The sequence below is a fragment of the Arvicanthis niloticus genome, chromosome 1 (genome assembly GCF_011762505.2).
Source record: "Arvicanthis niloticus isolate mArvNil1 chromosome 1, mArvNil1.pat.X, whole genome shotgun sequence".
Taxonomy (NCBI): Eukaryota; Metazoa; Chordata; class Mammalia; order Rodentia; family Muridae; genus Arvicanthis; species Arvicanthis niloticus.
In genome coordinates, this window is record NC_047658.1 from 93,524,969 (window position 1) to 93,551,901 (window position 26,933).

Sequence of the window (26,933 nt, forward strand, 5' to 3'; positions counted from 1 at the left end):
ATTTAAAAAAATATACAAATATATATGTGTGTGTGTATATATATATATATATATATATATATATATATATATATAAATAATAGCAGGACCTTATACTTGCCTGTTTTTAGTAAAAATATCCTGTGGTCAGTTCTTCAGTTGGGGTATATCTGAACAACATATTGTCCAGTTGGTCCTTATCGTATATCAGATGTTTGACATCTTCCATATGTCCTCTTATTTCATCGTCAAACACTCAGAGTCATGCGCTCCCTTTTGCTACTGAAGATCCTAGTGCAAGAGGTGCCGAGGTCTTGCCCGGCACTTAGCATGATAACTACAGCAGTTGATCTCCTTGGAGAGAGCAGGCACCAAGTACCCACCCTTCCTGCCCACAGACTCCATCAACAGCTACGAGACCCAGATTGCAGCCCTGAAACAGGAGCGGCAGCAGCAGCAACAGGACTCTGAGGAGAAGGAGCGAGAGCTGGGCCACCTCAAACAGCTGCTGGCCCGGGCACACCCTTTGGACTCCTTGGAGAAGCAAATGGAAAAGGTTGGGGTGGGATGGCCTGCCCTATCCCTGGGGTTTGAAATGATAGTGATTGTTGTCTCATAGCCTGTCATTGGACACAGTAATGATTCCGGGTAGAATACAGAGCCTCCCCATTGTTGAGAGCTTAGCAGGATCTTTGCTAGAAGCCACTAAGTTTGACTAAGTTTATTTACCTCTAGAAACAAGGTCAGTCATGCAGAGGAAGGAAAGTAACCCTTTCTGTGCTAGACACTGTGCTGAGTGCTCACTAGTGTAAACTGTCTTGTTCTCTACCTCTGTGGTATAAGGCTTCCTTAACACTCATTAATCACAATAGGAAGTTGGGTGTTGTTGTGACAGGTACTGGTAGTCCCAGCTATTTGGGAGGCTGAGGCAGGAGGATAGCTTGAGACCAGGGCTTTAATACAGCCTAGATAACATAGTAAGACCTTTAGTGTTGGTCTCTCTGTCTCTCTGCCCCATTCCTCCTCTGCCCCCTTCTCATTGAGACAGGATCTTGCTATGTAGTCGAGGCTGGCTTTGAACTTGGCAAAGGCCTCCTGCTTCAGCTCCTGAGTGCTGGTATTTATAGAAGTGCACATCCATAGCCAGCTAGAAACCTGGAAAAATTTGTGAGTGTGTGTATACATAAATGCAAAAATGCAAGCCTATTTTTTTTCATGTATCCTAGGCAAGCACTCTATTTTTTTTAAATACCTGCACAGTGTGATGCTATCTATAATCCCAGCACTGGGAAATCTGAGCAGAAGAATTATTATGAGTTTAAGGCTAGCCTAAGGGTACATAGTAATACTCCATCTCAAAGACAATAAAGAGAATTAAATTCTAGGCTGCATATATTTCCATATATTCCCTCTTATTAGCGGTATGTGCTCTTACCTTATTTGATCTCACAGAAGCTCTGTGGGGTAGGTGTTTAATTAGAACCCAAGGAAACAATAGCTAGAGTAAATTTCCTGCCTATGAAAACAGAGATCCAACAGGAGCCTGGGGTTATGGCTGTGGTTCAGTAGCTAGAGTGGTTGATGGTTGACTAGCATGTACGAAGCCCTGGGTTCAATTCCAGCACTGCATAAAACTGGGCATGGTGACATATGCCTATACTTGGAGCATTGTGGAGGAAGGAGGATCAGAAACCCAAGTTCAAGGCCAGCTTGGGATGTGAGATCCTACCTCAAAAATCAAAACAAAACCAGGGCCAGGAAAGAAAGGCTTTGACGTGCAGCTTCCACTAGAAGGTGCTGTTTGCAGGTTTGGATGCTGGCTGTCCAGCACTCTGCTGGGCTGTGTATTTTGCCTGTGCACAGCATGTGTGTCCCAGGACTTCAGATGGCTTATCCTGTCTGTGACACATGGAATGTTAACTTGGTTTTTCTAAGGAGAGTTTTGGGGGAATTCAAGAGGTTGAAATGGAATCGGTTGAGAAAGATAACAGATGTTTTGTTTTGTTTTTACTTTTTTATAACTGACCCCATGCAGGATCCCAAGCTCAAAAGGAGACAACCGAGACATGGTTAGGTTTCTCTTTATGGTTAGGACAGGAGGAAGGGAAGTTGTATCAGCTAAGCCGTATGATTGGAATGGGAGAAGGGGAAAGCTTGTCAGGTACTAGCTGCATGGGATTGGAAACCTAAGTCAGCAGTGGTTTAAATAAGATAGGAAGTTGGGGTTTTTGTTGTTGTTGTTTTTCTCTAAAGTCCAGACTGATAGAGCAGTTCAGCAAGTCATTGAGAAACCCAGGCTCTGGGACTGGAGCGATGGCTCAGCAGCTGAGAGCATGTGCTACTTTTCCAGAGGATCCAGGTTCAGTTCCCTGCACTTATTTGGTGGCTCACAACTGTCTGTAACTGTAGTTCCAGAGGATCAGCTGCCCCCTTCCGCCTTCTGAGGGCACCAGATATGCACGTAGTGCATGTATATGTACCAGCCAAACATATATATACATAAGATAAAAAATAAAATTTTTTTTTTTTTTAAAAAAGAAGAGAAATTTAAGGTCCTGTATTGCTGTTTGACTGTAGCCGGTAGGTTGCCTCAGGGTCTAAGATGATTGCTTGAATGCCCAGCAATCATATCCACATTCCAGCCAGCAAGACGGTATAAAGAAAGACACAACTTGGTATAAGGAGATGGTCTATAAATCGAGCAGGTGTTTACATCTCATTGGCTAGAACTAAGTTATGTGATCACTCTTAGTTTCAGAGCAGCTGAGAGGTGTAGATGGTATTGGAAAACTGAAACCATTTTCACCTGTGCCCAGTTCAAAAAAATCTGAGGTTTTATGATATAAAAAGATTCATGTTGAGGCCAGGGAGGGACTGGGGTGGATTTGCCCAAAACACTTTCATACATTTATGAAATTCTCAAAGAATAAGTGAAAACATTTTTAAACAATGGATGTTGGGGTGGAATTTTACGAAGAATAAGAGGACAAGAGGAAGCTAGTCCTGGCCTTGGCTCCTTTCCCTGGAAGCACTTAGAGTGTGTGTGTTCTGGAGTCTTGAATGGGTGGGCATAACCTTCAGGGAGGGTGAGAACAGTTAGTGGCCATTATGATGGAGGGGCTGTCAGCTTCCCAACGTCCCATCCCTCCAGGCTCATGAAGACTCAGAAAAGCTTCGGGAGATTGTGTTGCCCATGGAACAGGAAATTGCAGAGCTGAAGGTGAAGCTGCTGAGGGCGGAAGAGCTGATCCAAGAGATCCAGGTGAGGGGTAGCCAGAGGTGTTGAGGGAAGAAGGGGTGCCCAGGACACCGGCCCCCAGCTTCTTCCCTGCAATTTACCCTAGAGACGACCAAGGCAGCCTGCCTCCCTGCATGGCTCCACAGAGTTGCTTCCACTATCAAGGAATCCCTCACCCCCACTGGAACCCTTGGAGGAGCCAAGTGGAGATGCAGGCCCAGCTGCAGAGGCCTTTGCCCACAACTGTGATGACAGTGCCTCCATCTCTTCCTTCTCCCTTGGTGGGGCCGCCAGTAGTGCCTCCCTGCGAGGCCCCCAAGGCCTCAGCCCTGAGCAGGAGGAGACAGCTTCTCTGGTGTCTACTGGCACTCTGGTCCCTGAGGGCATCTACCTTCCCCCTCCTGGGTACCAGCTTGTTCCAGACAGCCAGTGGGACCAACTGCAGGTAGAGGTGAGTGGATTGGGCTAGGGCCTGTGGACCCTGGATATATGTGTTCTTGCACTGAAGCTACAGCTGAGAGGCTGGCAGGAGGGAGGAAGGTCCCCTCCCAGCAAAGGAACTTGGGAAGGGCATGCATGGGGTGCTATAGAAGAGAAACGTCAAGAACAAAACTGAAGGGGGGTGGGGATGTGGCTCAGTGGCACTTGCCTGGCCTGTGCAAGACCATGAATTCAGTCCCCAGCAGGGGAGTGGGGGAGTGGGAATGGATTGTAACTAGCCCAGAAGATAACTGCAGTAGAAATTACTTAATCCTGGCCCCAGGGTTTCTACCCTGCCTTTGACCCTTTAGTTCTTGGATAAAAGACACACACAGCTTTCTTATTTACAATAAGCCTTAAACAGCACAAGAGCTGGGTGGTTACCTACCCTCTCTGCTATTAGAATCTACTTTCAGTCTATAACCCCGAGTCATTACTTACTGCTTACTATGTTTCATCTGGGCTGCTCTTAACTCCAATTGGCCAGCCCTCAGGGCCATGAGTTTATGGCTCACCTCACCCATGGCCGCTTCTCCTTCTTCCTCCTACACTTTCTTCTTTCTCCCCATGGTTCTTCTCAGACCCCAAACCTGGGAAACCTAAACCCCACTGATGTCTCTTCTGCCCAGCTACTGGCTGTTGGCATCTTTGTTCACCAATCAGAAATAATTCGGGGGCAGGGTCACTTAGGTTTAGGGCAGACTCCAGGTCTTGGGGGTCCACACTTAGCATCAATACATAGTAAAAGACAAAACCTCACCAGATAGCCCCAGAGATGGAGAGAAGTAAAATGTATCTGTCTATCTTTCCACTCTGGAGGAGCGGCAGGACCTCCTGAGAGATGGGTAGGGAAGAAGAGTAGGTTTGATCCCTGCCAGCAGAGCTGAAAAGTAAGTGAGGTCTGGGTCTGGCAGGGGCGGCAGCTGCAGAAAGAACTGGAAAGAGTCAGCCAAGAGCGGGATGAGCTGCAGGAGGGACTGAGGCGGAGCAACGAGGACTGTGCCAAGCAGGTGAGTTCAGCCGCAGTGCCAGCCCGGCTGCAGCATCCCCAGCCTCCAGCTGCACCCCTCTCCTTTTACCTTCTTTCCTCCTCAGATGCAGGTGCTCCTGGCCCAGGTCCAGAACTCAGAGCAGTTGCTCCGAACTCTACAAGGAACTGTGAGCCAGGCCCAAGAGCGTGTGCAGCTGCAGATGGTGAGTGGGCCTGGGGTAAGAGGAAGGGTCAGGACCACTAGGGGCCCAGAGGGCATGGAAAGGCAGGATATCAGTCCTGTCTTTCCCCACCCCCATCCAGCTGCTCTCACTAGGTGAGTGAAGATTTTGGGGGTGACTGGGCAGAGCTGTGTAATCTTGAACTAACCTCACAACCTTGAAGTATGCTCCCTACAGCCTATGAACTGAGCTACTGAGTCTAGTCTGTAGAATCAGAAGAGCTGAAAGCAGAGCGACACTGAGCAGTCCCACTCCGGAGTGTGTGAGGGCCGTGTGGTCAGACGATCTGATTTTAGAGAGAAGCCAGAGATCTGGAAATGCCTCTATTGCCTCCCAGTTTTAAAGCACTTAAAAAAGCATGTTTCAAGGGCTAGCAGGCTGGCTCAAGTGGGTAAGAGCACTTGCCACCAAGCCTGATGACTTGAGTTCGGTCTCCAGGACCCATGTGGAAGGAGAGAACTGACTTCACAGGTTGTCCTCTGACCTCCACACATGCATGTGTGCGCACACATGCACATTTAAAGTCAGGTGTGAGCCCAGTATGCAAGAGTTTGAGACAGGAGGATTATGAGCTTGAGGTTAGCTTGGACTATAGCCTGGTGATACATTACACAGTAAACACACACACAAACACACACTCACATACTCACATCATAGTGCATGGGTACCCACAAACATACACACATAATAAAATATATTTTAAAAGCACATTGCAGAACTGTGCTTGCCTGGCTTAAATAAAGCCTTGGGTTCAATCTCTAGCACCTTATGAACAAACCAGGCATGGTGGCACATGCTTGTAATCCCAGCACTTAGGAGGAGGGGGAGGCAGAAGGGCCTGGAGAAATAACTCAAAGAAATATAGAAAAATAGAACATTTGCTGGGGACTGGTGAGACAGCTCAGCGGTTAAGAGCACTGATTGCTCTTCCAGAGGTCCTGAGTTGAATTCTCAGCAACCACATGGTGGCTCACAACCATTTGTAATGGGATCTGATGCCCTCTTCTGACATGTAACTGAGTCCAGTTCCCAGGGAGTACTTTTGTGGTGGCTCACATCTATCTGTAACTCCAGTTTCAGGGGATCCAGTGCCCTCTTGTGGCTTCCTCAGGTTCTGGTACACACATGGTGCACATACTACATGCATGCAAACATTCATACTCATACTCGTAAATTTAAAAACATTTTTAAAAATTAAAAAAAAAAAAAAAGAAAAGAAAAGAAATTGTTTAAAGTCATCTTTCACTACCCAGTGGGTTTGAGGCCTGGGCCTAAAAAACAAAAATAAAAGATGTGTTGCTGGGTTGGAGAGATGGCTTGGTGGTTAAAAGTACTAACTGCTCTTCCAGAGGTCCTGAGTTCAATTTCCAGAAACCACATGGTGGCTCACAACTGTCTGTAATGGGATTCGATGAGCTCTTCTGGTGTGTCCGAAGATACCATACAGTGTACTTATATATACATTAAATAAATAAATTTTTTTTTTTTAAATGTGTTGCTGCCAGAGGTAGCACATACTTACCTGTCCTAGCATTCAGAAGGCTGAGCTCAAAAGATCCCCTTCAGGCCAGTCAGGGCCACACAGTGAGACTCTGTCTCAAAGCAGGGAGGTAGGAGGTGGGGGAGTGCAGCTGGAGAGATGGCCGAGTACCTAAAAGCACTGGCTGCTCTTTTCATAGGACCCAGGTTTAGTTCTCACCACCCATGCGGCAGCTAACAACCATCTGTAACTACAGTTCCAAGAGATCTGACATCCCCTTCTTGCCTCCATGAGCACCAGGCATACATGTGATGTTTGGATACGTATACATACATACATACATACATACATATGAACATGAAACAAGTCTTTAAAAAAAATATGCCATCTAAATGAAATACCCACAATGGGCTGAAGCTGCCAGTGTGTCCACAGAGACAGAATCTGAAGAGCTTAGAGCCAGAGAGGGCAATAAAGAGTTTCTTCTTGAACCAGTCAGTGATGGTACATACCCTTAATCCCAGCATTCAGGAGGCAGAGGCAGGTGGATCTCTGAGTTTGAGGCCAACCTGGTCTACATAGTGAGTTCCAGAATAGCCAGGGCTACATAAAGAAATCCCACCTCAAAAAAAAAAAAAAAAAAAAAAAAAAAGTTGTGTTTTTGTTTTTTTTTTTTTTGTTGTTGTTTTTTGTTTTTTGTTTTTCTCAGCAGGTCAGGAGGCCAGGGCTTTCTAGATGTCAGTCTAGCTAGCCATGGGACTTGGGGTTAGCCTCTGTGACTAGAGACACCCATCCATCTAATTGCCTTGTGCTTTGGACTCTTCCTAGGCAGAACTGGCCACTTCTCACAAGTGCTTGAGCCAAGAGGTTAAAAGACTGAATGAAGAAAATCAAGGGCTCAGGGGTGAGCAGCTGCCGTCCTCCGCCCTTCAGGGCTCAGAACAGCGAGAGGACCAGGACGAGGCCCTGCCAAACTCTATACAGGTAAACCACACTAAAAGCCTAGTGTCAACAGCCTGTGGCTGTCTCCTCTCCAAGGAGACCTGAGGACAGACCCTGCCTTTCTTTTATTAGCTATAGCTAATACTTACTTTCTTTGTCTGATGAATAGGACCATAATATCTTCTCAGGGTTGGCATGAAGAAAAGAATTAAAAAGTGCTGGCCAAAGTGAAGGGAACAGTGGTTATGTCTGCCATTTTTGCTACACCCTTGCCGTCCATATGGTCCTCACTGCCGGGGACATATTTTGATCCCTTGACTTTTTTGAGACAGGGTGTCTCTCTGCGACAGGCTGGCCTCCTGAGTGTGGGATCACAGACAGGGCCTGCTCGCCACACAGCTGTGTGCTGTTTCTCAGTGGCATTGGGTCCTGAAGATTGAGTTCCTCAGAGTCTTTGAACCTGTCCTCTGTGATGGACTCTTGTTTTATATATTAATAATTTGTTCATAAACTAGTAGGTCACCTAGTTCCTCTTCTACCCTGAGGGTTATCGCCGACAGCCACTCCAGTGTGACCCTGTGTCTGATTTCTCACTTTCCTGTTCTTGGTTGGTTGGTTGGTTGGTTTGTTGAGATACTTTCCTATAGTCCAAGCAGTTTGGAATGGCCCGTATGCCCAGGACTCCTTAAGTGTCTGATTGTCCCGCTTCCACCTCAGGAGTGCTGGGATTACAGGCCCACACTACCAACTCTCCTCAGGTGTTTGGTTGGTTGGTTGGTTTGGTGTGACAGGGTGTTTGTTTGTTTGTTTGTTTGCTTGTTTTTAGATAGTTTCTCTGTGTAGCCCTGGGTGTCCTAGAACTTATTCTGTAGACCAGACCTGCCTTGAAATCAGAGATCCACCTGCTGTTGAGTCCTGAGTGCTGGGACTGAAAGTGTGGGCCACCCACCGCCTGGCACTGTCCTCAGGTTTTACGTAGTGCTGGAGATCAACCCTGGGGCCTTATGTCTTTGAGGAAGCACTCTCTCAGCCGAGCCACATTCCCAGTCCTACCTACCCCTTTCATACTGCAGTTTTCATTACATGCATAATGGAAAGTTTAACTTGTTTGGAAGCTTATAGGTATTCTGGAACGTTCTACACTGTTCCCGAAAGTCCTCTATATCATGTGGTAGTGGTAGTCTCCCATTCCTTTATCATCCTGTAAATCTACAGCTTGCCTTCCTCTCTGACTGTGGCATTTGTTGTTTTAACTCCCTTCTCCCTCCCCCCTTTCACACTTTTCACACTGGCCAATGGTTCCTGCTCTCCCCTTCTGCCCGGCTCCCAGCAAGCCCCTGTGTCTCTTGCAGGAGCTTCATCTGCTGGTGCGGCACACCAGGCAGCAGGCCCGGGCTAGGCAGCAGGCACAGGAGCATGAGGCTGAGCGCCTGCGCATTGAAATTGTGAAGCTGCGGGAGGCACTGGACGAGGAGACAGCAGCCAAGGCCAGTCTGGAGGGACAGCTGAGGGTACAGCGAGAAGAGACAGGTAAGGGAAGACAAGCTGCCACAGGGCCTCCTGGATCAGGTTTGGGCATCAGGAGGAGGTGCAGTGGAGATCCAGTCTTGACCTCTCTCTCTTACTCCTACAGATGTGCTGGAGGGTGAGTAGGGGTCAGCGCCTTGTAGAGGGTTACCACAGTGGGGCTGGGACCATGTGGGCCTGACTTCCAGTCTCCTTGCGCCTTGACTTCCCAGCCTCCCTGTGCAGCCTGAGATTAGAGACAGAGCGGGTCCAGCAAGAGCAACGCAAGGTGAGTGGCTCCGGTGGCCTGGCTTGAGTAATACAGCTGTGTGGGTGGCTCCCCTCATACCCTTCATGTCTCCCTCAGACCAGGTGATAGGAAGCCCTGCAGCAGCCACCTGTCTCAAGCCAGTAGAGGCCAGAGTCTGGTGGTATTGAAGGGACACCAGTGTGAGACACCCACCCTCTCATCTAGCCCAAGCTGAGTCAGGCCTCAGTTCCACATCTTGTTCTTGCAGGCTCAGCTCACAGATCTCCTCTCAGAACAGAGAGCCAAGGCACTACGGCTGCAGGCTGAGCTGGAGACCAGTGAACAGGTGCAGAGGGACTTTGTACGGCTGTCCCAGGCCCTACAGGTATGACCCAGCCTTTCCTGTCTAGCTGGTATGACTCTAGGTGACTTGTCCTGGGACTCACGAGGACAGTCCCTAATAGGATAGGGCCTTCTTCTAAGTCTAGCATGGTCTTTCCCCACTGAGCTATTCCTCAAAAACATGGATGTTCTCTTGCATACCCTGCTGTATGACAGATTCATGCTGTCAGCCGCAGCAATGGCCAGCAACACTCAGACTTCAAGCCTAGCTCCTGGGACTCATTCCTTCCCTTGACCCCATCTAAACACAGACTGAGTCTATGGAGCTGACTCGAGGGGCTGGCTGGTCAGGCAGGGACTATTTCCTCCCCAGGGCCTTCCATATCTCCTACTCAACCACACAGGTACGCCTGGAACGGATCCGCCAAGCAGACACTCTGGAACAAGTTCGTAGCATCCTGGACGAGGCACCCCTCAGGGACATTAGGGACATTAAGGACTCGTGAAGGGCCAGGCGAGAGGCTTTCCTGCTAGGGAAGCTGCCCCTTTCTCTACCAGAACTGTGAGACATGGACTGCAGGTCTCAGAATGGAGTCCATCAGCTGCAAACCTGGATGGTGATGTCCCTAGGGCCACTACTTCCACCCAGGGTGGCTGGCCCTGCCCTCAGGGATGATACCTAAAAAAGGGTCCCAGCCTCCTTCCAGAACCAAAGTACAGGCTGAGCCCTGTGGCTTTCAGACTGCCATGCTCCCTCATGGATCCAGCTCTCCCACCCTGTCACCTCAGGCCAGCATCCGGTCCCACTCTCTAGCACACCCAGCGTATGGCTAGAAGCTGTTGGATTCAGTGGGTTCCTCACACAGAGGCCCTGGGACACACAGCTGTTTTCTGGACTGTATGACACTAAGGTATTTGTCCATAGGCACCTGAAATAGGCCCCAGGATATAAGGAGGCAAGGCCAGATTTTTCTGTCATTTATTTTCAATAAATAAGCAGTCAGCTAGTCAGTTGCCTTGTCCCTGAAAGCCCCATGAGGTTGGGAATGGGATTTACAAGGTTCAGAGAGAGAGCAGATTGCTGAAGGGGATGAGGGGTGGGGAACTTTGTTTATAAACAGAATTGAGGAAGAAGAAGGGTCTGTGCTTCAGCTTTGGCTGAAGATGCGTTGCTATTAGGGTGGGGGAGACAGGGCACAAGGGCTGGTTACTTCCTTCTTTCGTCTTCTGGATCTGGAAGAAGAAAGGCAGGGGATGGAGCAGGTGGGCACAGGAGGGGGAGCTGCGTCTCCTTGTGCATCTCCCGCACACTCACCTGGAGGGGCCTATGGGCCCCTTCCCTACTCACCTGCGGTGTGCCAGACCCCAACCCACCCCCAGCCACCGCAGCCCCAGCAGCAGAGACAGCCAGCGCAACGCAGCGCAGCCCAGCGGACTGGATGGCCAGGACACAACCTCACAGCTGCCAGTGCCCACAGTAATGGCATGGCCCTCGTGTGGAAGCGGGCAGTGGCAACAGCAGCAGTGGCTCCAGGGAGAGCTGCGAGCGCAAGTGACCGCAGGGGTGCGCATGGGCTGGTGGGCGAGCGGCAGGGCGCAGCAGCTGGGGCGGGGTGGGTAGGGAAATACCTGTGACACGGTTCAAAGACATGGAGGAGGGGGGTGGTTATCCTATGGCCAGAGAGGACAGAGAGAGGCCGTTATCAAGAGGGAAGGAGGCCCTCAGAGCCATAGGGCTAAGCAGGCTGGGGGGAAATTCCACCAGTCATAGCTGGAGTGGGGACAGGGCTTGGGCTGCCCTCCCTGGGGACACTGGTCCCACCAGGGCCAAACGAACGTACCTACCTACCTACAAAGGAAGAGGGGAATGACTTGTGGCACGTGTTCGCGGCGCAGAGGGCAGGGGCTCTGCTCAGGACTGGGTACAAGGAAAAAGGGATGTCCCTTACCCTCCAGATAGTTCCGAGCGATGAACTTGAGAAGCTCATCTAGCCCGATGACTGGAAGTGAGATCTTGAGGACCATGAGCCACTGGGTAAAGTCCAGGGCCCGGAGCTTGAAGATCATCTGGGAAGGGGACAGTAGGAAAGACAAGTGCTTCCTCAGGAGGAGAGGGGATGAGGGTACGGGGGGGTGGGGGGGGACGACATGGACTACCACCCTGTGAGCGCCCTGTGGATGCATGTGGGCTCCCTGGGACAGAGGAGGAGGGACAGCTCACCGGCAGGGGGTCGACATAGAGGATGAGGAAGTGGAGGGACATAGACAGGCAGATGGAACCGAGCAGCCAGATGTTCACCCAGGGCGGCATCCGCAGTAGGGACTGGTTCTCAGACAGGCTAGGACAACGGCCAGGCAGATGAAGGGACAGGGATACAGAGAAAGATGTGGTAAGGCAATTTAGAAGGAGAAGAGAGGTGGGGAGAACAAGGGAGCAGACTCAGGAAGGTCCAGGGCCCACCCAAGTGGACAAGACCTACCTGTTGAGAGCATTGCACATCTCGATGGTCACCAACACGGACAAGGCCATGGTCATGGGCTCGGGGGCCTCAAAGACCTCACAGTCCAGGCCATCAAATTCAGGGTTGTGCTCAGTGCACTGCATGAAGTGAGTCTACAAAGAAAGAGACAGAAGCCTGAGATGCACAGAAGCCTTAACATTGCTCTCTCAGGACTCACCTCCCCATTATCCTCCCTACCAGCTGATGGTAGGTGACATGAGGCCCATCCTCTGCATACAAGAACCACCAGGCAGCTGCTCCCACAGTGGCTGCACCCACGTATCCTGTGGTGGGAAGAAGAGAGGAGCTGGTTCAGGGCTTCAGAGTAAAGAAGTAACAGGAGGGCCTCACACAGCTGGAGGCAAGAGACCCATTTGGGCAGCTTGAATTGGGAAAAGCAGTATCAGGGACAAGGTCAGTGCCTAGCGCTGAGAAAAGTTGTTGAGTCCCTTCTTGCTCACCCCCAATTGCCATGTAGCGGAAGAAGAGCCAGCCACTGATAAGAGGCTCCTTGGGACTCCTGGGAGGACGGTCCATGATGTCTAGGTCAGGTGGGTTGAATCCCAGGGCAGTAGCAGGGAGCCCATCAGTCACCAAGTTCACCCATAGCAGCTGCACAGGGATCAGGGCCTCAGGCAGCCCCAAGGCTGCTGTCAAGAAGATACTGCCAGAGGAAAGAGGTCATGTATTAATTTGTATCAAGTCCCATGATCACCCCCTCAGCCCGGTCGTTTTCTGGATGCCCGTCCTGGCCGCTCACCAGACCACCTCGCCCACATTGGAGGAGATGAGGTAGCGGATGAATTGCTTCATGTTGTTGTAGATGGCACGGCCTTCCTCCACAGCAGCCACAATGGTGGAGAAGTTATCATCAGCCAGCACCATCTCGGAGGCTGTCTTAGCCACAGCAGTACCAGACCCCATGGCAATGCCAATCTCAGCCTTCTTCAGAGCAGGGGCATCATTGACACCATCCCCTGTCTGAAGACAGAAGGAGAAAGTGAGAAACTCCAGATTCGAGATGCTTTATATTTCCCCTCCCCAGACTCCATGCAGAAACAGAGTCCCTCCCCTCTGGGCATGCATGGGGATACTCAGAACCTTGACCCAGGCAGCCCTCTGGGACTTCTCACCATGGCTGTGATCTCATCATAGGACTGCAGGTACTCCACAATCTTGGACTTATGTGAGGGCTCCACTCGAGCGAAGCAGCAGGCGCGTCTGCAGGCCTCCCGCTGCTCAGCCAGGGGCAGATCATCAAACTCACGGCCAGTGTAGGCGCGATCGGCCACTTCTTCACTCTCCGAAAAGATGCCAATTCGTCGGCAGATGGCGATGGCTGTACCCTTGTTGTCACCGGTGATCATGATCACTCTGATCCCAGCATCACGACACAGCTGGATAGAGCCTGTGACCTCCTTGCGGGGTGGATCCAACATGCCCACAACACCAACAAACGTCAGGTCCATCTGGAAAGATGCAGATGGTGGACAGGTCAGGGGGGAATTTGGGACAGACAGGTGGAAGTTCAGAGGAAAATGGGCAGTAGTGTTGGCGAAGCTGGGGCCTGCTGCCTTGGGACCTGGTGTTAGACAACAGCAGGACCTTGGAAGCACAAAGCCAGGAAACATTTCTCATTCCTTATAATGCTTGCAGATACTGGCAGTGCCAGGGCCTGCTGAATCAGAAAGTGATGGCACTTGGGAGGCTTAGGCAAGTGGATCTCTGCGAATTCGAGGCCAGCCTGGTCTACAAAGCAAGTTTCTGGACAGCCAGAGCTGTTACACAGAAAAACCTTATCTCAAAAGATGCATAGATACATAGATACAGATAGACAGACAGACTGACTGACTGACTGATTTAAAAAAGGAGAGCTGGAGCTGGGTGTGGTGGGTACCCTGTGGTTCTGGCACTTGGGGGGTAAAGAAAGTTCATGAATTTGAGTTCAGGGCTAGCCCTGGCTACATTACAAAACCCTGTCTCAACAACAACAACAAAAAACAAAGCAAGAAAAGAGAAAGGAAAGCTACATGTTAGCATAGTAGCTTGTGTGTCCTAGCAGAGCCCTCCCTGGCCCATCACTCTTGAGCATACCCTGTTCCCTGCAGGCCATAGTCTCCCTCTGTAAATGCAGGCAGTGAGCCTTTGGAGCTGTTCAGAGTCCACAGCAGGAAGTACATCATTTGCTTCAAAACAAGCTCAGACACTGCATTGGGTGACAGTGATTCCCACAGAGTATGGTGGATGCAGACTGGCTGCAGGCGCAGCTGGGGTGAGCACACCTGCCTGCTCTGGGTTCCAGCCTCAGCACCACACTGGGTAGCACTGGACTAAATGATCTTCTTTCCTTGACTTTTGTTTCTATGGTTGTTTTCGAAACGGGGGTCTTGCCTGTGAGGCTAGCCTATCTCAGTCTACTGAGGGCCAAGATACCAAATCTGGCTGGGTTAGATGTTTCATGAAACTGTCACACCTTAATGCCTTGTGATTTGGGGATCTATAGGACACAGCCATTAATTTAACGTACTAGGGGATGAGAATCCTGGCAGCAGGCAAGAGGGAGCCATTGGGAAAACTGTCTCAACACAAGTCCTAGGTCAAAAAGACCTTTACTAGCTCACCTCATACTCCATGAACTTGGCTGAGTCATCCAGAACCATTTCCTCCCGTTTGGGAGGTGTGTCCCGGGTGGCCAGTGCCAGGCACCGTAGGGTATCCCGGCCAGTGCCCCACTCCTTGATCACTGACATGATCTTCTCCTTCACAGGGCTTGTCAGTGGCACGCGGGTTGTGCCAACACGCACATAGTTACAGCGGTCGATGACTCCCTCGGGGGCACCCTAGAAAACCAGAACAGCACTCGCAGATCCTTGCCTGCCTTCCAGGGTTCAGAGGACAGGCATAGGAATGGTCCCCAGTGTTAGAGAGAAAAGGTTTCTGACCTTGACAAACATCTTGTTGCCTACAGCAGCACGTGAAGACTTAGCTGGAGAACAGTAGACAGACATAGACTTCCTGTCTCGGGAAAATTCCAGGGTAAATTCCTTCTTCATTAGTTGACGGATCACCTGGAAGGTAGAGACCAGATCTCTTTAGAACAGCCCCAAAGGATCTATGGCAGAGTAAACCCCACGCTGAGGTTGAGCCTAAAGCAAAGACTGTTACAGACAGGACAAACATACAAGTCCAGGACTGGAGCCTACCATTTTGATGGTGGGTTGTTTGATTTTCATTTTTGTAGTGCTGAGGCTAGAACTCATGGCTTATACATGCCAGGCAGGTGCACTACCACTGAGCCACACCCAAAGCTCAAGTGTCCAGTTTAAAGCACATCAGAAAACAGAGTGGCTGTGCACGCTGCTGCCCAACAGCACATTCAGGGACCAAAGAAATGTACGATCTGCACCTCGGATGCAGTGCCAGTGGGAAATGTAGCCAGCATGGCCAAGACTTTTGAGACAGGGTCTCCAGGTTGGCATTGAACTTACTATAATTCCCCTGCCTCCGCTTCCCAAGCACCTCTATTTAATTTGAATTTAAGCGAAACATGAATCATCAGCTAGTGTAGGCCTAGTACTGAGCACACAGTGTTAAATAAGTGAGCGCCGTAGCCAAGCATGATTTACACCTATAACGCTAGTGCTTGCAGACTAAAGCTGGAGTAGTGCTGCGAGTTCAAGACCAATCTGGCCTGTGCAGCATGGCTTTATCTCAAAACAAAACAAAATGAAAGAAAATAATAATGACAGCCTTGATTTACCAACTACATCGCAGATGGGACTAAGGCTCTAGCTCAGTGGTAAAGCACCAGCCTAGCATGTGAGAGGCTTGGGGGCTCAGTCCCAGTATCATTCATTCATAGATAGACAGACAGACAGACAGACAGGCCCTCCACAGAATCAAATAGAAATAAGACCAGAGAGGGCAATGAAAACATCTGCCTGTCTAGCATGAAGCCTCAAACTTAATCTTTAACACTGAGAAAAAAAACCATAGTTTCGCATTTTTGAACTATTAAATAAAGCAGAGATGGCTGAGAGGGAAAAGCATTTGCCACACAACCTGATGACCATGCAAGCCCGGAGTTTGATTCCAGAACCACAGTGAAAGAAAGACAATTCCCAAAAGTCCTCTGACCTCCACATACACAGCATTGTACATGAGCTCCCCACTACATGTCATTCACCTTCACTGCACACAAACACATAACGATAAACAAAGCAGCCATGTTTATCTCACACATACAAGAAGAAATGAAAATTTTAAATTAATAAAAAACAACTGGCCGGGCGGTGGTGGCGCACGCCTTTAATCTCAGCACTTGGGAGGCAGAGGCAGGCTGGTATTTCTGAGTTGGAGGCCAGCCTGGTCTACAGAGTGAGTTCCAGGACAGCCAGGGCTACACAGAGAAACCCTGTCTCGAAAAACCAAAAATAAATAAATAACAACTGGTTTTGCAAAAAAAGAAAAAGAAATATGGCTGGAGGGATAGCTCAATGGAAAAGCACTGGCTGCTCTTCTAGAGGACCCAAGTTCAAATCCCAGCACCCTTATGGCAGCTCACAATTGTCTAGAATTCCAGTTCTAGGAGATTTAACACACTTACATAGACATACTGGGAAGCAGAACACTAATGTAAATAAAACTAAAAGACAAAAAGGCAGCGGTGTTGTATGCCTTTAATCCCAGCACTCAGGAGAGGAAGGCTGCTGAATCTCTGAGCTCAAGGCCAGCCTTTTCTACAGAGTGAGTTTCAGGACAGCTAAGCTACACAGAGAAAAACTTGTCTTGAAAAAAGAAATATTTGCATAGCACATGTAAGTTTCTAGATTCCATTTTCTAGGACCAATGACAAAATAGAGAGATGGAGGAAAGCCAGCCATGGAGGTACATACTATTAATGCCAACTCTTGAAGACTGAGGCAAGAGGATGTCAAGAAAGAGAAATGTAGGTAGCATTATACACAAGAGACCAGCAAGTGGTCACAGCAAGAGTCTAGTGAGTACCAGCACTGGCCCTGTCCCCTAGAGTGGACCTCACCACCCTGTGGGATGAATGGCTACACAGTCCAGAACCCACACTAAGACCTGAGAGCTGACAGAGAGCAAGGTGCCGTAGCTAAAGTCAGGGCCAGCACAGCAAGTGACACCATGGCTTCTGTCCAGCTCTGTCCAACCTTGGTTCACAACAAGAGAAAGTGGTTTCCCAGGGTATTGTAGACAGACAGCACTAGCTATATTACTATGGGGAAAGGGGATTGACATCACCAGAGCTCAGCCTGGATTGGAAAAGCAGTGGGTGAAGCCATTAGGGTCCTACCTAGTTGGGGGTCCCAGCACAGACACAAGGTTTTGTCTGTCTGGGTCATCCTGGATCTTGGGGCTAGGCCTATGGATGGAGTCCCAACTCACCGAGTTACAGGCGTTGGCCCGTTCCACTTTAGAGAGGCTTCTCACTTCCGTGTTGAACACATTCATCTTCTCCACCAAGGTGGTGAGGGCTGTCTCCGTGGCCTCACCAACCTTCTCATAGACACCTTTGGTCTGAAATGGACAGAGGTGGAAGAGAAAGTGTGTGCCTTGATTCCCTGTCCCATGTCCTCAACCAACACGCACATCTTTATCTGGACTGAACAAGAAGCCAACCACTCCCTTCTTGCATTTATGTCTGCTTCCTAAGACCGGTTTCTACTGGATTGCCCAGGAAGGAAGCACTGACCCTGAGAAGCAGGAATGGAAGGGGTAAGGCTTTGGGAGGTGGGGTGGAGTAGAAGGTTACCTCATTAAAGTCCAAGGAGGAGTCATTGCAGAGGGCACAGATGGTAGCAAGCTCCACTAGCCCATCATACTGCCCTGCTCGAACTGGCTTATCATTCTTCAAGCTGGCAGCAAGATGGGGAAGGAGGCAGGAGAGAAATGAAGGAGAACAGAGCATGAGATGCAGAGAGCAGAGAGAAGCAGACAGGCATCGGGAAGGAGAGATGGATGGGAGAGATCAGGGTTGGGAAAGTAGGGAGAGAAGGAGGAAGGGGAAAGGAATAGGAGATGATCCAGGGAAAGACATGGGGATATGCACACAGAACTAAGGCAACTCCTGGATGACTTACACCTCTCCCTCAGGAGCATAAGTAGAGCCAGTGATGGAGAACTCGTTCAGTGAGCAGACATCCCCGTCCACCTTGTCAATGATGAACATCTGCAGGAGAGGACCACACACAGATACTTCACATACCCATCCCTGAGAATAGGTACCTCTAAATCCAGACTAAGAATTCCCAAGCTTCCCCTCCCCCCCCCCCCCGTTCCCTTCCCCTTGACCCTCTCTGTACTGTTCCCTGTCACTCCTTGTTGTGCAATAATTCTTCATGTTCTTCATTGGTGGCTTTTTAAAAAAAGTTACCAAGCTGGGTGGTGGTGGCGCATGCCTTTAGTCCCAGCTCTTGGGAGGCAAAAGTAGGTGGATCTCTGAGTTCTAGGCCACCTTGGTCTACAGAGAGAGATCCAGGACATTCACAATACATGGAGAAACATTGTCTCAACAAAATGAAACAAAACCACCACAGTTACTGAGGGCTATGCTAGGCCTTCCTCCGGTCAATCTACAAATGTGTTTAACAGGTATGGTGGGACTGGGGCCAAGTGCACCTGTGAACAGCAGCTCCATTTATGGCTCCAGCCATAGTGTCAGAGCTTGTACAGGAAGAACTAAAAGTGTGGGTTCCGTTGCTATGACATTGTGCCTTAACTCATTTTTATAGGAGGACAAGAGCCACACCCTACAAGCCTGTGGTCTGGCCGTGAAGCCTGTGTGTTAGAGATGGAGGACATGATGTTCAGGCTAGCAACTCTATCTGCCCACATTGTCCCCTTGACCTCCATCCCACTAGAAACTCTGTGTTTTTCACCTTTTAAACATTTCATTTATTTCCTTATTTTTGTTCATTTAATGTTTGAAACAAGGTCTCTGCTGGAACTCACAAGGCTGGCTTTAAACTCCTGGCAATCCTGTGTCAGGCATGATTACTTACAACAGGCATTCATCCATTCATTCATTCATCCATTCATTTCTGTAGTGCTGGGGCTAGAAGAGAGGGTCTTGTGCATATGAGGCTAGCACTCTGCCACTGAACTAAAGCCCCAGCCTTATAGAAAAAAACCATGTTTACATCAAAGGCACATTATTCCACAGAACTCTGTTTAGGGCAGGGAAGGAGGCATCAGTGGATAACACCTAAAAGAGTCCTGGAAGCCCAGCATGGTAGTGTAGGCCTGCAATTCCAGCTCTTAAGAGATGGAGGCGGAAGAATTAGGAGTTCAATGCCAGCCTCAGCCTGGGCTGCATAAGACCTTATCATGGGAAGAGACGGAAAGAATGACAAAAAAAAAATGTCAAATGTCTCTCTTTTTTTCCTAATGTGTAGCATTTCCTTCGTACATAGTGATAGAAGAGAATTAATGCACACATTACACACACACACTCTCTCTAAAATAAATAAATTAATTAATGCCAGGTGGTGGTGGTGCACACCTTTAATCCCAGCTCTTGGGAGGCAGATGCAGGCAGATTTCTGAGTTCGAGGCCAGCCTGGTCTACAGAGTGAGTTCCAGGACAGCCAGGGCTACACAGAGAAACCCTGTCTCGAAAAACCCAAAAAAAAAAAAAAAAAAAAAAAAAAATTAGAGCCACACATACTTGAGTTTGGAAATCAATTCTGTGGCCCCCACTTTGAGACAAAATCTCACTGTTGCCAGGCTGTCCTTGAACTTGTCAATGTAAGTGATCATGTACCCAAATCTCCCAAGTACTTGAGACTCCAGATACACGAGGCAAGCTCTAGCTGGCCTTTAAATATGTATGCAAGGCAGGCCACAGCACAGTACTCCTGCCTTCACCTCCTGAGTATGGGGATTCCAGGCATGCACTACTGTGCCTGGTTCTGCTATTTATAAACTTTTTATCTTTTGGTGGAACCCCAAATCTCCCTAAACCTCAGTTTACTTTCCTGAAAAATGAGGTTAAAGAGAATGTCCCTGAATGGGCTGGTGAGACATCAGAGAGACCCAGGGCTCAGGGACCAGACTGTAGTGCTTGGGTTTTTTGTTTTTTTGTTTTTTTTTTTTTTTCTTTTGGGGGGGGTTGTTGTTTGTTTGTTTTTGTGAACCTGACACAAATCAGAGGCACCCGCAATGAGGAGGCTCAACTGAGGGATTGCCGCCATCAGACTGGCCTGTAGGGACATTAATGACTGATGTGAAAGAGGACTGCTGTGGGCAGGGGCCCCCCAGGCCGGTTGAGCAAGCCCGTAAGCAGCACTCCCTATCCCCCCCACAGTATCTGCTTCAAGCTCTTAGCTTGAGTTCCTGCCTCAACTTTCCTCAATGATAGTCTGTAAGCGATAAGAAATAAACCCTCGCCGGGCGGTGGTGGCGCACGCCTTTAATCCCAGCACTTGGGAGGCAGAGGCAGGTGGATTTCTGAGTTCGAGGCCAGCCTGGTCTACAGAGTGAGTTCCAGGACAGCCAGGGCTACACAGAGAAACCCTGTCTTGAAAAACCAAAAAAAAAAAAAAAAAAAAAAAAAAAAAAAGAAAAAAAAAAAAAAAAAAAGAAATAAACCCTCTCCTCCTAAAGCAGCTTTTAGTCATGGTGTTTATCACAGCAACAGAAAGCAAGCCAGTGGACAGCATTCCCCCACGGTTGCTGCCTCTGCTCCTGTCTGAGTTTCTGCCCTGACTTCTCTCCATGATGGTCTGTGACTGGGACACGTAAGCCGAACAAACCCTCAACTCAACTCCCCAAGTTGGTTTTAGAGTTTTACAAAAGGAACAGAAGACAAACTAATACAGCTCTTCCTCTGATCAAAGGGTGCCACTTAATCTACCCTCTGGCATTTCCCAGGCCACACTAAGAAGCCCATCTTGAGAGGGCACATGTCACCCCCAGGCAGGCTCCAATCTGCCATACAGCCTATGCTTCTCCTGACCTTGCAAACTGACATCTGGTTGGTGGTGAGAGTCCCTGTTTTGTCAGAACAGATGACAGAGGTACAGCCCAGGGTCTCCACGGAGGGCAAACTCCTCACGATGGCATTCTTCTTTGCCATCCGGCGGGTACCCAAGGCCAAGCAGGTGGTGATGACAGCAGGAAGCCCTATGGGTACAGAGATATCATGAGCGAACAAAGCAGGAGGAGCAAGGCCTACCATGGCTGCTAAACTGCCATCAGAGTGATCAGGTCTTCTCCACGGGACCCGTCATAGTTATCTTGTCTGGAAATACTCTTTGCTGTGAGACAGCAGATGAACAAGGAATGCCTGTCTTACCTTCTGGGATGGCTGCCACAGCCAAGGCCACAGCAATCTTGAAGTAGTAAATAGCCCCCCGGAACCAGGAGCCCCCATGGACAGGGTCGTTGAAGTGGCCAATGTTGATAAGCCAGACAGCCACACAGATGAGAGAGATGACCTTGGACAGCTGCTCCCCAAACTCATCAAGCTTCTGCTGCAGTGGGGTCTTGTCCTGCTCGGTGGCAGCCATTTGGTCTCTGATCTTGCCGATCTCAGTACTCACACCAGTGGTGGCCACGATGCCTATGGCCTTGCCGGCTGCAATGTTGGTACCCTGGGAAGGTAGGGAAGGAGTAGGGTCAGGCAAGAGATGGTCCTCATTACCAAAGGCTAGGAGCCTCATCCCTTCTTCCTCTGCCATGCTTCCTCCTACACCCAGGCCCTCTGGCTGAGTATGGCTGCTTACTGAAAAGAGCATGTTCTTCTTGTCCTGGTTGACAGCTCTGGGGTCGGGGACAGGGTCTGTGTGCTTGATGACAGATACAGACTCTCCTGTGGAGAAAGGGCCAAAGAGTTTTTGGGTGTTGTCATGTGCCTCTCCTTAACATCCTGACCCCTCCCAGTCAGCAAGCAAGCACTCAGGTAGAGGTCTTGCCTCTGGAGGAAGGTGCTTGGGACAAATAGGAAGTTCATTGCCTTTAGAATTAAAAGACACTGAGCAAGCCTAGTGTGCTGTGTGACTTTGATAGCTTGACTTCCTTTGCTCCCCATGTCCTGGAGGGAACCAAATAAGCCAGTGGGTATGGAGTCTCTGTCTACTACATAGCACATTCCTGAGAAACAGAAGTCCTCACCACCAGTGTGGCCTCCCCACCAAGGACAAGGGCTCAGATCCTCTTGCTGTGAGCTCAGTTTGTACTTCTTCCCTCCCAGAGTTTAAAGTGTATCCAAAGCCCACACTCTATCCCAGAATCCCTTATATGAGGGCTTTTGGGGACATTGGAGAAGATCGGACAATTTGTGGTAGGGTTGAGTTCCTGTGTCCATCTAGAAGGTGTAGGGCAAAAGCTATGGAATATAGTCAAACATCCTCTCCCATGCTCCTGTGACAGAATGAAGGCCACGCCACACCGATAATGCTACCTTAGAACCAGAAAGAGGTCCTACTGCAGGATGTCCTCCTTCATCCACCCAAGACCTGTCTTCTGTCTACCTAGCTCCTTCTTCGTTATGGCCTCCCGCCTGAGTCAGCCTACCTGTCAGGATGGACTGGTCGACCCGGAGGGTGGTGGATTTGATGGAGAGGATGCGGATGTCTGCGGGGACTTTGTCCCCAACTGCAGAGAGAGAAGTGAGTTCAGCTGGGAACAGAGTTTACTTTCTTCACAATCTCTGTCTCCTTCCCATCACCCATCCTTCAGATCCTACAGCATCTGGCCCTGCCTTTCATAGGCCTTCAGCACAAGATTTCTCATCCTCTACCCCCACCCCAGATGATACTATTTCATTGTCCGCCATTGACTGCATATGCCTCTTCCCACCAGCTGCGAGCCTGTGAAGGAAGACCCTAGAATTCCTGGTGGGTAGTGTGTGCTCACTAAATGCATTCTCAATAACCGAAAGGACCATTAGGGACAAGCCAGCTGAAACTGAGAAAGAGAAGCCAGAGAAATGTAAAGGAGGAAACATAATGATGTAACTCAGAGAAAAGAGGGTGACTTGGAAGATCAGAGAGTGAGGCTGAGAAAATCCAGGCCAAGCGAGAGTGACAGTGGGAGCCTGAAGCTGCAGAGTGCACAGAGAGTCACAATAGGACCTGTGAAGGAGCATCCTGGCTGCAATGCAGAGCTTCACAAATGAGGAGTGGGGAGCCAGACTATGAAAGTTCCATTTTGGGATGTGCTGTAGAGGACACTATGCCAGACTAGAGACCTTTTGGGGGACACAGACACCCCTCCTCAGGTCTCTGCCTAAAGCCACCTTGGTCTCATGGGTGGAATTGGGGCAAAGTTCACTTGCTTTTCTTTCTCTTGGTTTCTAAGGTCCCTCCTCCAGTGCCAGAGGAAGCAGGAGGAGGGAGGAGGTCAGCAATGGAGTCAGACCAACACACTTGTCACTGAAGCCCAGGTGGTATTTATAGACATTCATGGCACTGACCCCAAACTGTCACCATAGCAGGACTGCCCTAGTAATGGAGCTGAGGGGTCTTCAGTCCACCAGCTTCCCACCCTAGGCTTCTCCTGGTGGTGACATGGTATAGAAGGTGACACAGTATGAGAGACAGAAGCTTAGAAATACACATTCACCAGGCTAGGGACCGAGAGAGGTGGAAAGTCCTACTCAGGGCAAATATAAAAAGCGCTGAAGGGGGCAGAATCCTAGTAATCTTAGCTACCCAGCCACACCCCTCCCTGAGCGGCATTAAGTGTCCCTGAGGGGGCAGGGCCCTCCTTGAGTGCCCTCCTCATAGGTCCCGTGCTTCTAGCTAGGAGAGAACTAGGAGTTACCCTTACATGGTGGTTAGGGTAGTCATCCACCCCCACTCCCTACCCCCACCCTCACTCCCTTCTACTCTCATTTCTTCCCCTTTGAGAGGCCTCAAGGACACTGAGGGGTCAAGACTGAAAGCTGACCACTGGTGGGTGGAAGGAGAGGGGAGCCAGGCCCGGGAAGGGGTGGAGATGGGGACATTGGCAGGGACTGGCTTCCACCTGTTGCTTGCAAGTGTTGGTTGAGGGGAGGGGGGACAGGGGGTCTGTCTGCTGCCTCTGGGACAGGACTAGCTGTTCCTATTGAGACTCTAGTGGGGAGGGGTGCTGTGGCCTACATGTCCTGGAGTGACCCCTGAGGAGTCTGGGAAGGAGAAGCAAAGGCACCATCCTCACAGACAGCAGGATCAGACCTGACCCAGGTCTGCCCTCCTGGACCATCCATACCAGCACTTACCAGCCACCTCCACGATGTCCCCAGGGACGATGTCCCGAGCCTTGATCCTTTGCACTGACTTTCGGTCAGCCCGATAGACCTTCCCCATTTCAGGTTCATATTCTTTCAGCGCCTCGATGGCGTTCTCTGCGTTCCGTTCCTGAGAAGGAAAACAGACAAGAGCAGAGTCAGAAAGAAGGTCCTGCTGGTCTGGGAACATGCAGGAAGGGTGAGGGACATACAGATGGAGGAAGGGGAATGGGGATCCAAGCAGAAATAGGGACACTGGAGAAAAGACTGGCTTATGCAGCTCCAGCTGGCAGGAGGGGTGGACAGAGCCCCACAGACAGCAGGGCTGTGTTTGTTATAGAAAATGTCATGGTGGCTAAAAACAAGTGAGAGGGGTTTGGGCTGAAAAGAAAGGAATTTTAAAAAGAAAAACAGCCGGGCGATGGTGGCGCATGCATTTAATCCCAGCACTTGGGAGGCAGAGGCAGGCAGATTTCTGAGTTCAAGGCCAGCCTGGTCTACAGAGTGAGTTCCAGGACAGCCAGGGTTACACAGAGAAACCCTGTCTCGAAAAAACCAAAAAAAAAAAAAAAAAAAAAAAAATAATAATAATAATAATAATAAAAAAAAAAAAGAAAAGAAAAGAAAAGAAAGAAAGAAAAGAAAAGCAAAACAAATGAACAAGAACAAACAAACAAACACAAAACAAACCAGAAAGCAAGGGACAAGGAAAGAAAAGTGGTGATATGAGTAGAAACGGAAATCAACAGGTAGTTTACTGAGTGACTACTATGTGCCATGAACTTCCAGTTCTCTTTTAATTGCATCAAGTCTGAGGAGCAGTTATGAGTCCTGTTTTTTCTTTTCTCTCCTTCCCTCCCTCCCTCCTTCCCTCCCTCTCTCTTTCTTTCTTTCTTTCTTTATTATTATTATTATTATTATTATTATTATTATTATTATTATTATTGGTTTTTCGAGACAGGGTTTCTCTGTGTAGCCCTGGCTGTCCTGGAACTCACTCTGTAGACTAGGCTGGCCTTGAACTCAAAAATCTGCCTGTCTCTGCCTCCCAAGTGCTAGGATTACAGGCATGCGCCACCACTGCCCGGGTCTTTGTTTTTTTTAAATCGGGGGCTCATTATGTAGCCCTGACTGACCTAGACCTCTCTCTGTAGACCATAGGGGCCTCAAATTCACAGAAATCTGCCCTGTAAATGTGGACTAAGGGTGTGCGCCACTACATCTGACTTTGCCCCTTCTCTTCCCTCCCCTCCCCTCCTCTCCCCTCCCCTCCTCTCCCCTCCCCTTTCCTTTCTCTTTGTAGTGGGGTATTAAGTGTGTGCCACCCTGCATAGCTTTTTAAAATTTATTTATTTTTTTAAGACAGAAATTCACATTGTGGTCCCGGCCAGCCTAGACTAGAGAGACTCCTGCCTTCCCCTCTGGGGTGCTGAAGGACTGTGCCCTGCACTTAGGGTACTAGCCCTAGTTTACAGGTGAGGAAACAGGCTTAGGGACATGCTCACACAGCAAGCAAATGAGGCTTTCAGCTCTTTCGAACATTCCCTACCTTTGTAAGCACAATGAGAGGACCAGAGGAGTGGACAAGGCTAGGGGAATGATGTTGGAGACCAGAAAGAAATGTGGCCCCTGGCTCAGTGTTGAGACATGAGGTCAGAGGAGGGGTCAAAACTAACCTGCCAGACCCCCACAATGGCGTTGGCAATGAGGATCAAGAGAATGACAAAAGGTTCCACAAAGGCAGTGACGGTTTCCTCACCTTCCTCAAACCAGGCCAGCACCTGTGAGGGGAAAGGAGAATAAATGGATGGTAACAAAGCCCTAAAGGACAAAAGGAATTGAAAGGCTTTTGAAGATGGCTGCAGAGGTCAGCCAGTGGGCTAAGGGGCCTGTGGGATGCTGAAGCTCCATGCTTACATGCATGGCTCTTCCCTTTGCCACAGAGCCCCAAGCACACAGACCCTGCCATCCTTGTGATGTTGTGCAAATCAGCAATGCAGCCACACACAGTTGGGGATTACCTGGGAAGGCTTTCAGGTTTCCCCGACCAAATTGTTGGCTTGTAAGCAAACCTCTGGGGACACCCAGGGTCAACCACCCTTACATCCACTCCATCCCACAGGGACCCAAGCCCAGTAGGAAAATCCCTAAAGTCCTGAAAGGGCCCAGCCCACCCACAGCCCTCCCTTACCACCAAGGCATGGAAGCTCCAATTTCATGAGAGAACAGGAGGGAGGTAGGGTTACAGGCCTCCTGCACCCACCCCACCCCAGCTGTTACCACTGCCAGGCAGCAGCCACAGGCAAATGTCAAGGAGCAAATCTGAGGAGAGAGGGGAGGCTCTGCCAGTTTAGGCTCAGGAGCACATAGGGCCTCCAAAGAACTGGTTTTGTTTGTTATTGTTTTTTTTGTTTTTCTCTCCTAGGTCTTATTTTCCAACTGCTGGGATGGAGGGTGACAAGCGGCCAACAGCAGGGGCTATGAACCCTGAAGATGTAACAAGGGGATGGGGTAGCCTAAGGCTCTGAGGGAACTGGAGATACCAAGAGGTGAGAATGAATCAGGCTGGATAAAGAGAGCTTGGGTACCAAGCTCTAGGCCTAATGGAAGTAGCATGTGGTAAAGCCTGGAGACAGTTGAGGGCTGGGGTGTGAAAGGTTCGTAAGGTCCGGAGGGCACACCGGCAGTTGCCCTTGTACCAAGTCTTTCTTTCAGTCAATCAGTATCACAGGCTGGAGAGGGCAGGGCAGGATTGGTGAAGC

At 49.6% G+C, this 26,933-nt stretch overlaps 2 protein-coding genes across 4 annotated transcripts in view; one reads left to right on the plus strand and one right to left on the minus strand.

Moving 5' to 3' along the window:
• Positions 1-10,436, plus strand: part of Rabep2 (rabaptin, RAB GTPase binding effector protein 2) — a 16,802-nt gene extending 6,366 nt beyond the window's left edge. Inside the window, exons 3-13 of one of the 2 annotated variants that reach the window (XM_034498137.2) lie at positions 378-535; positions 3,131-3,241; positions 3,324-3,668; positions 4,612-4,707; positions 4,793-4,891; positions 7,218-7,373; positions 8,684-8,861; positions 8,965-8,976; positions 9,071-9,126; positions 9,356-9,472; positions 9,803-10,436. In XM_034498137.2, coding sequence (XP_034354028.1) covers positions 378-535; positions 3,131-3,241; positions 3,324-3,668; positions 4,612-4,707; positions 4,793-4,891; positions 7,218-7,373; positions 8,684-8,861; positions 8,965-8,976; positions 9,071-9,126; positions 9,356-9,472; positions 9,803-9,883 — 1,409 coding nt within the window. In that variant the 3' untranslated portion in view covers positions 9,884-10,436. The remainder of the gene's footprint in view (positions 1-377; positions 536-3,130; positions 3,242-3,323; positions 3,669-4,611; positions 4,708-4,792; positions 4,892-7,217; positions 7,374-8,683; positions 8,862-8,964; positions 8,977-9,070; positions 9,127-9,355; positions 9,473-9,802) is intronic. The other variant, XM_034498129.2, reaches the window with a different exon arrangement.
• Positions 10,393-26,933, minus strand: part of Atp2a1 (ATPase sarcoplasmic/endoplasmic reticulum Ca2+ transporting 1) — a 17,916-nt gene continuing 1,375 nt past the window's right edge. Inside the window, exons 4-23 of one of the 2 annotated variants that reach the window (XM_034498117.2) lie at positions 25,848-25,952; positions 24,163-24,301; positions 22,473-22,553; positions 21,683-21,768; positions 21,253-21,550; positions 20,914-21,080; positions 18,038-18,126; positions 17,710-17,812; positions 17,343-17,474; positions 14,873-14,998; positions 14,552-14,770; positions 13,064-13,399; positions 12,691-12,911; positions 12,392-12,594; positions 12,129-12,214; positions 11,910-12,043; positions 11,651-11,768; positions 11,379-11,496; positions 11,059-11,100; positions 10,393-10,662 (exon numbers count right to left, since the gene is read on the minus strand). In XM_034498117.2, the coding sequence (XP_034354008.1) occupies positions 11,096-11,100; positions 11,379-11,496; positions 11,651-11,768; positions 11,910-12,043; positions 12,129-12,214; positions 12,392-12,594; positions 12,691-12,911; positions 13,064-13,399; positions 14,552-14,770; positions 14,873-14,998; positions 17,343-17,474; positions 17,710-17,812; positions 18,038-18,126; positions 20,914-21,080; positions 21,253-21,550; positions 21,683-21,768; positions 22,473-22,553; positions 24,163-24,301; positions 25,848-25,952 (2,766 nt within the window). In that variant the 3' untranslated portion in view covers positions 10,393-10,662; positions 11,059-11,095. The remainder of the gene's footprint in view (positions 10,663-11,058; positions 11,101-11,378; positions 11,497-11,650; positions 11,769-11,909; positions 12,044-12,128; positions 12,215-12,391; positions 12,595-12,690; positions 12,912-13,063; positions 13,400-14,551; positions 14,771-14,872; positions 14,999-17,342; positions 17,475-17,709; positions 17,813-18,037; positions 18,127-20,913; positions 21,081-21,252; positions 21,551-21,682; positions 21,769-22,472; positions 22,554-24,162; positions 24,302-25,847; positions 25,953-26,933) is intronic. The other variant, XM_034498109.2, reaches the window with a different exon arrangement.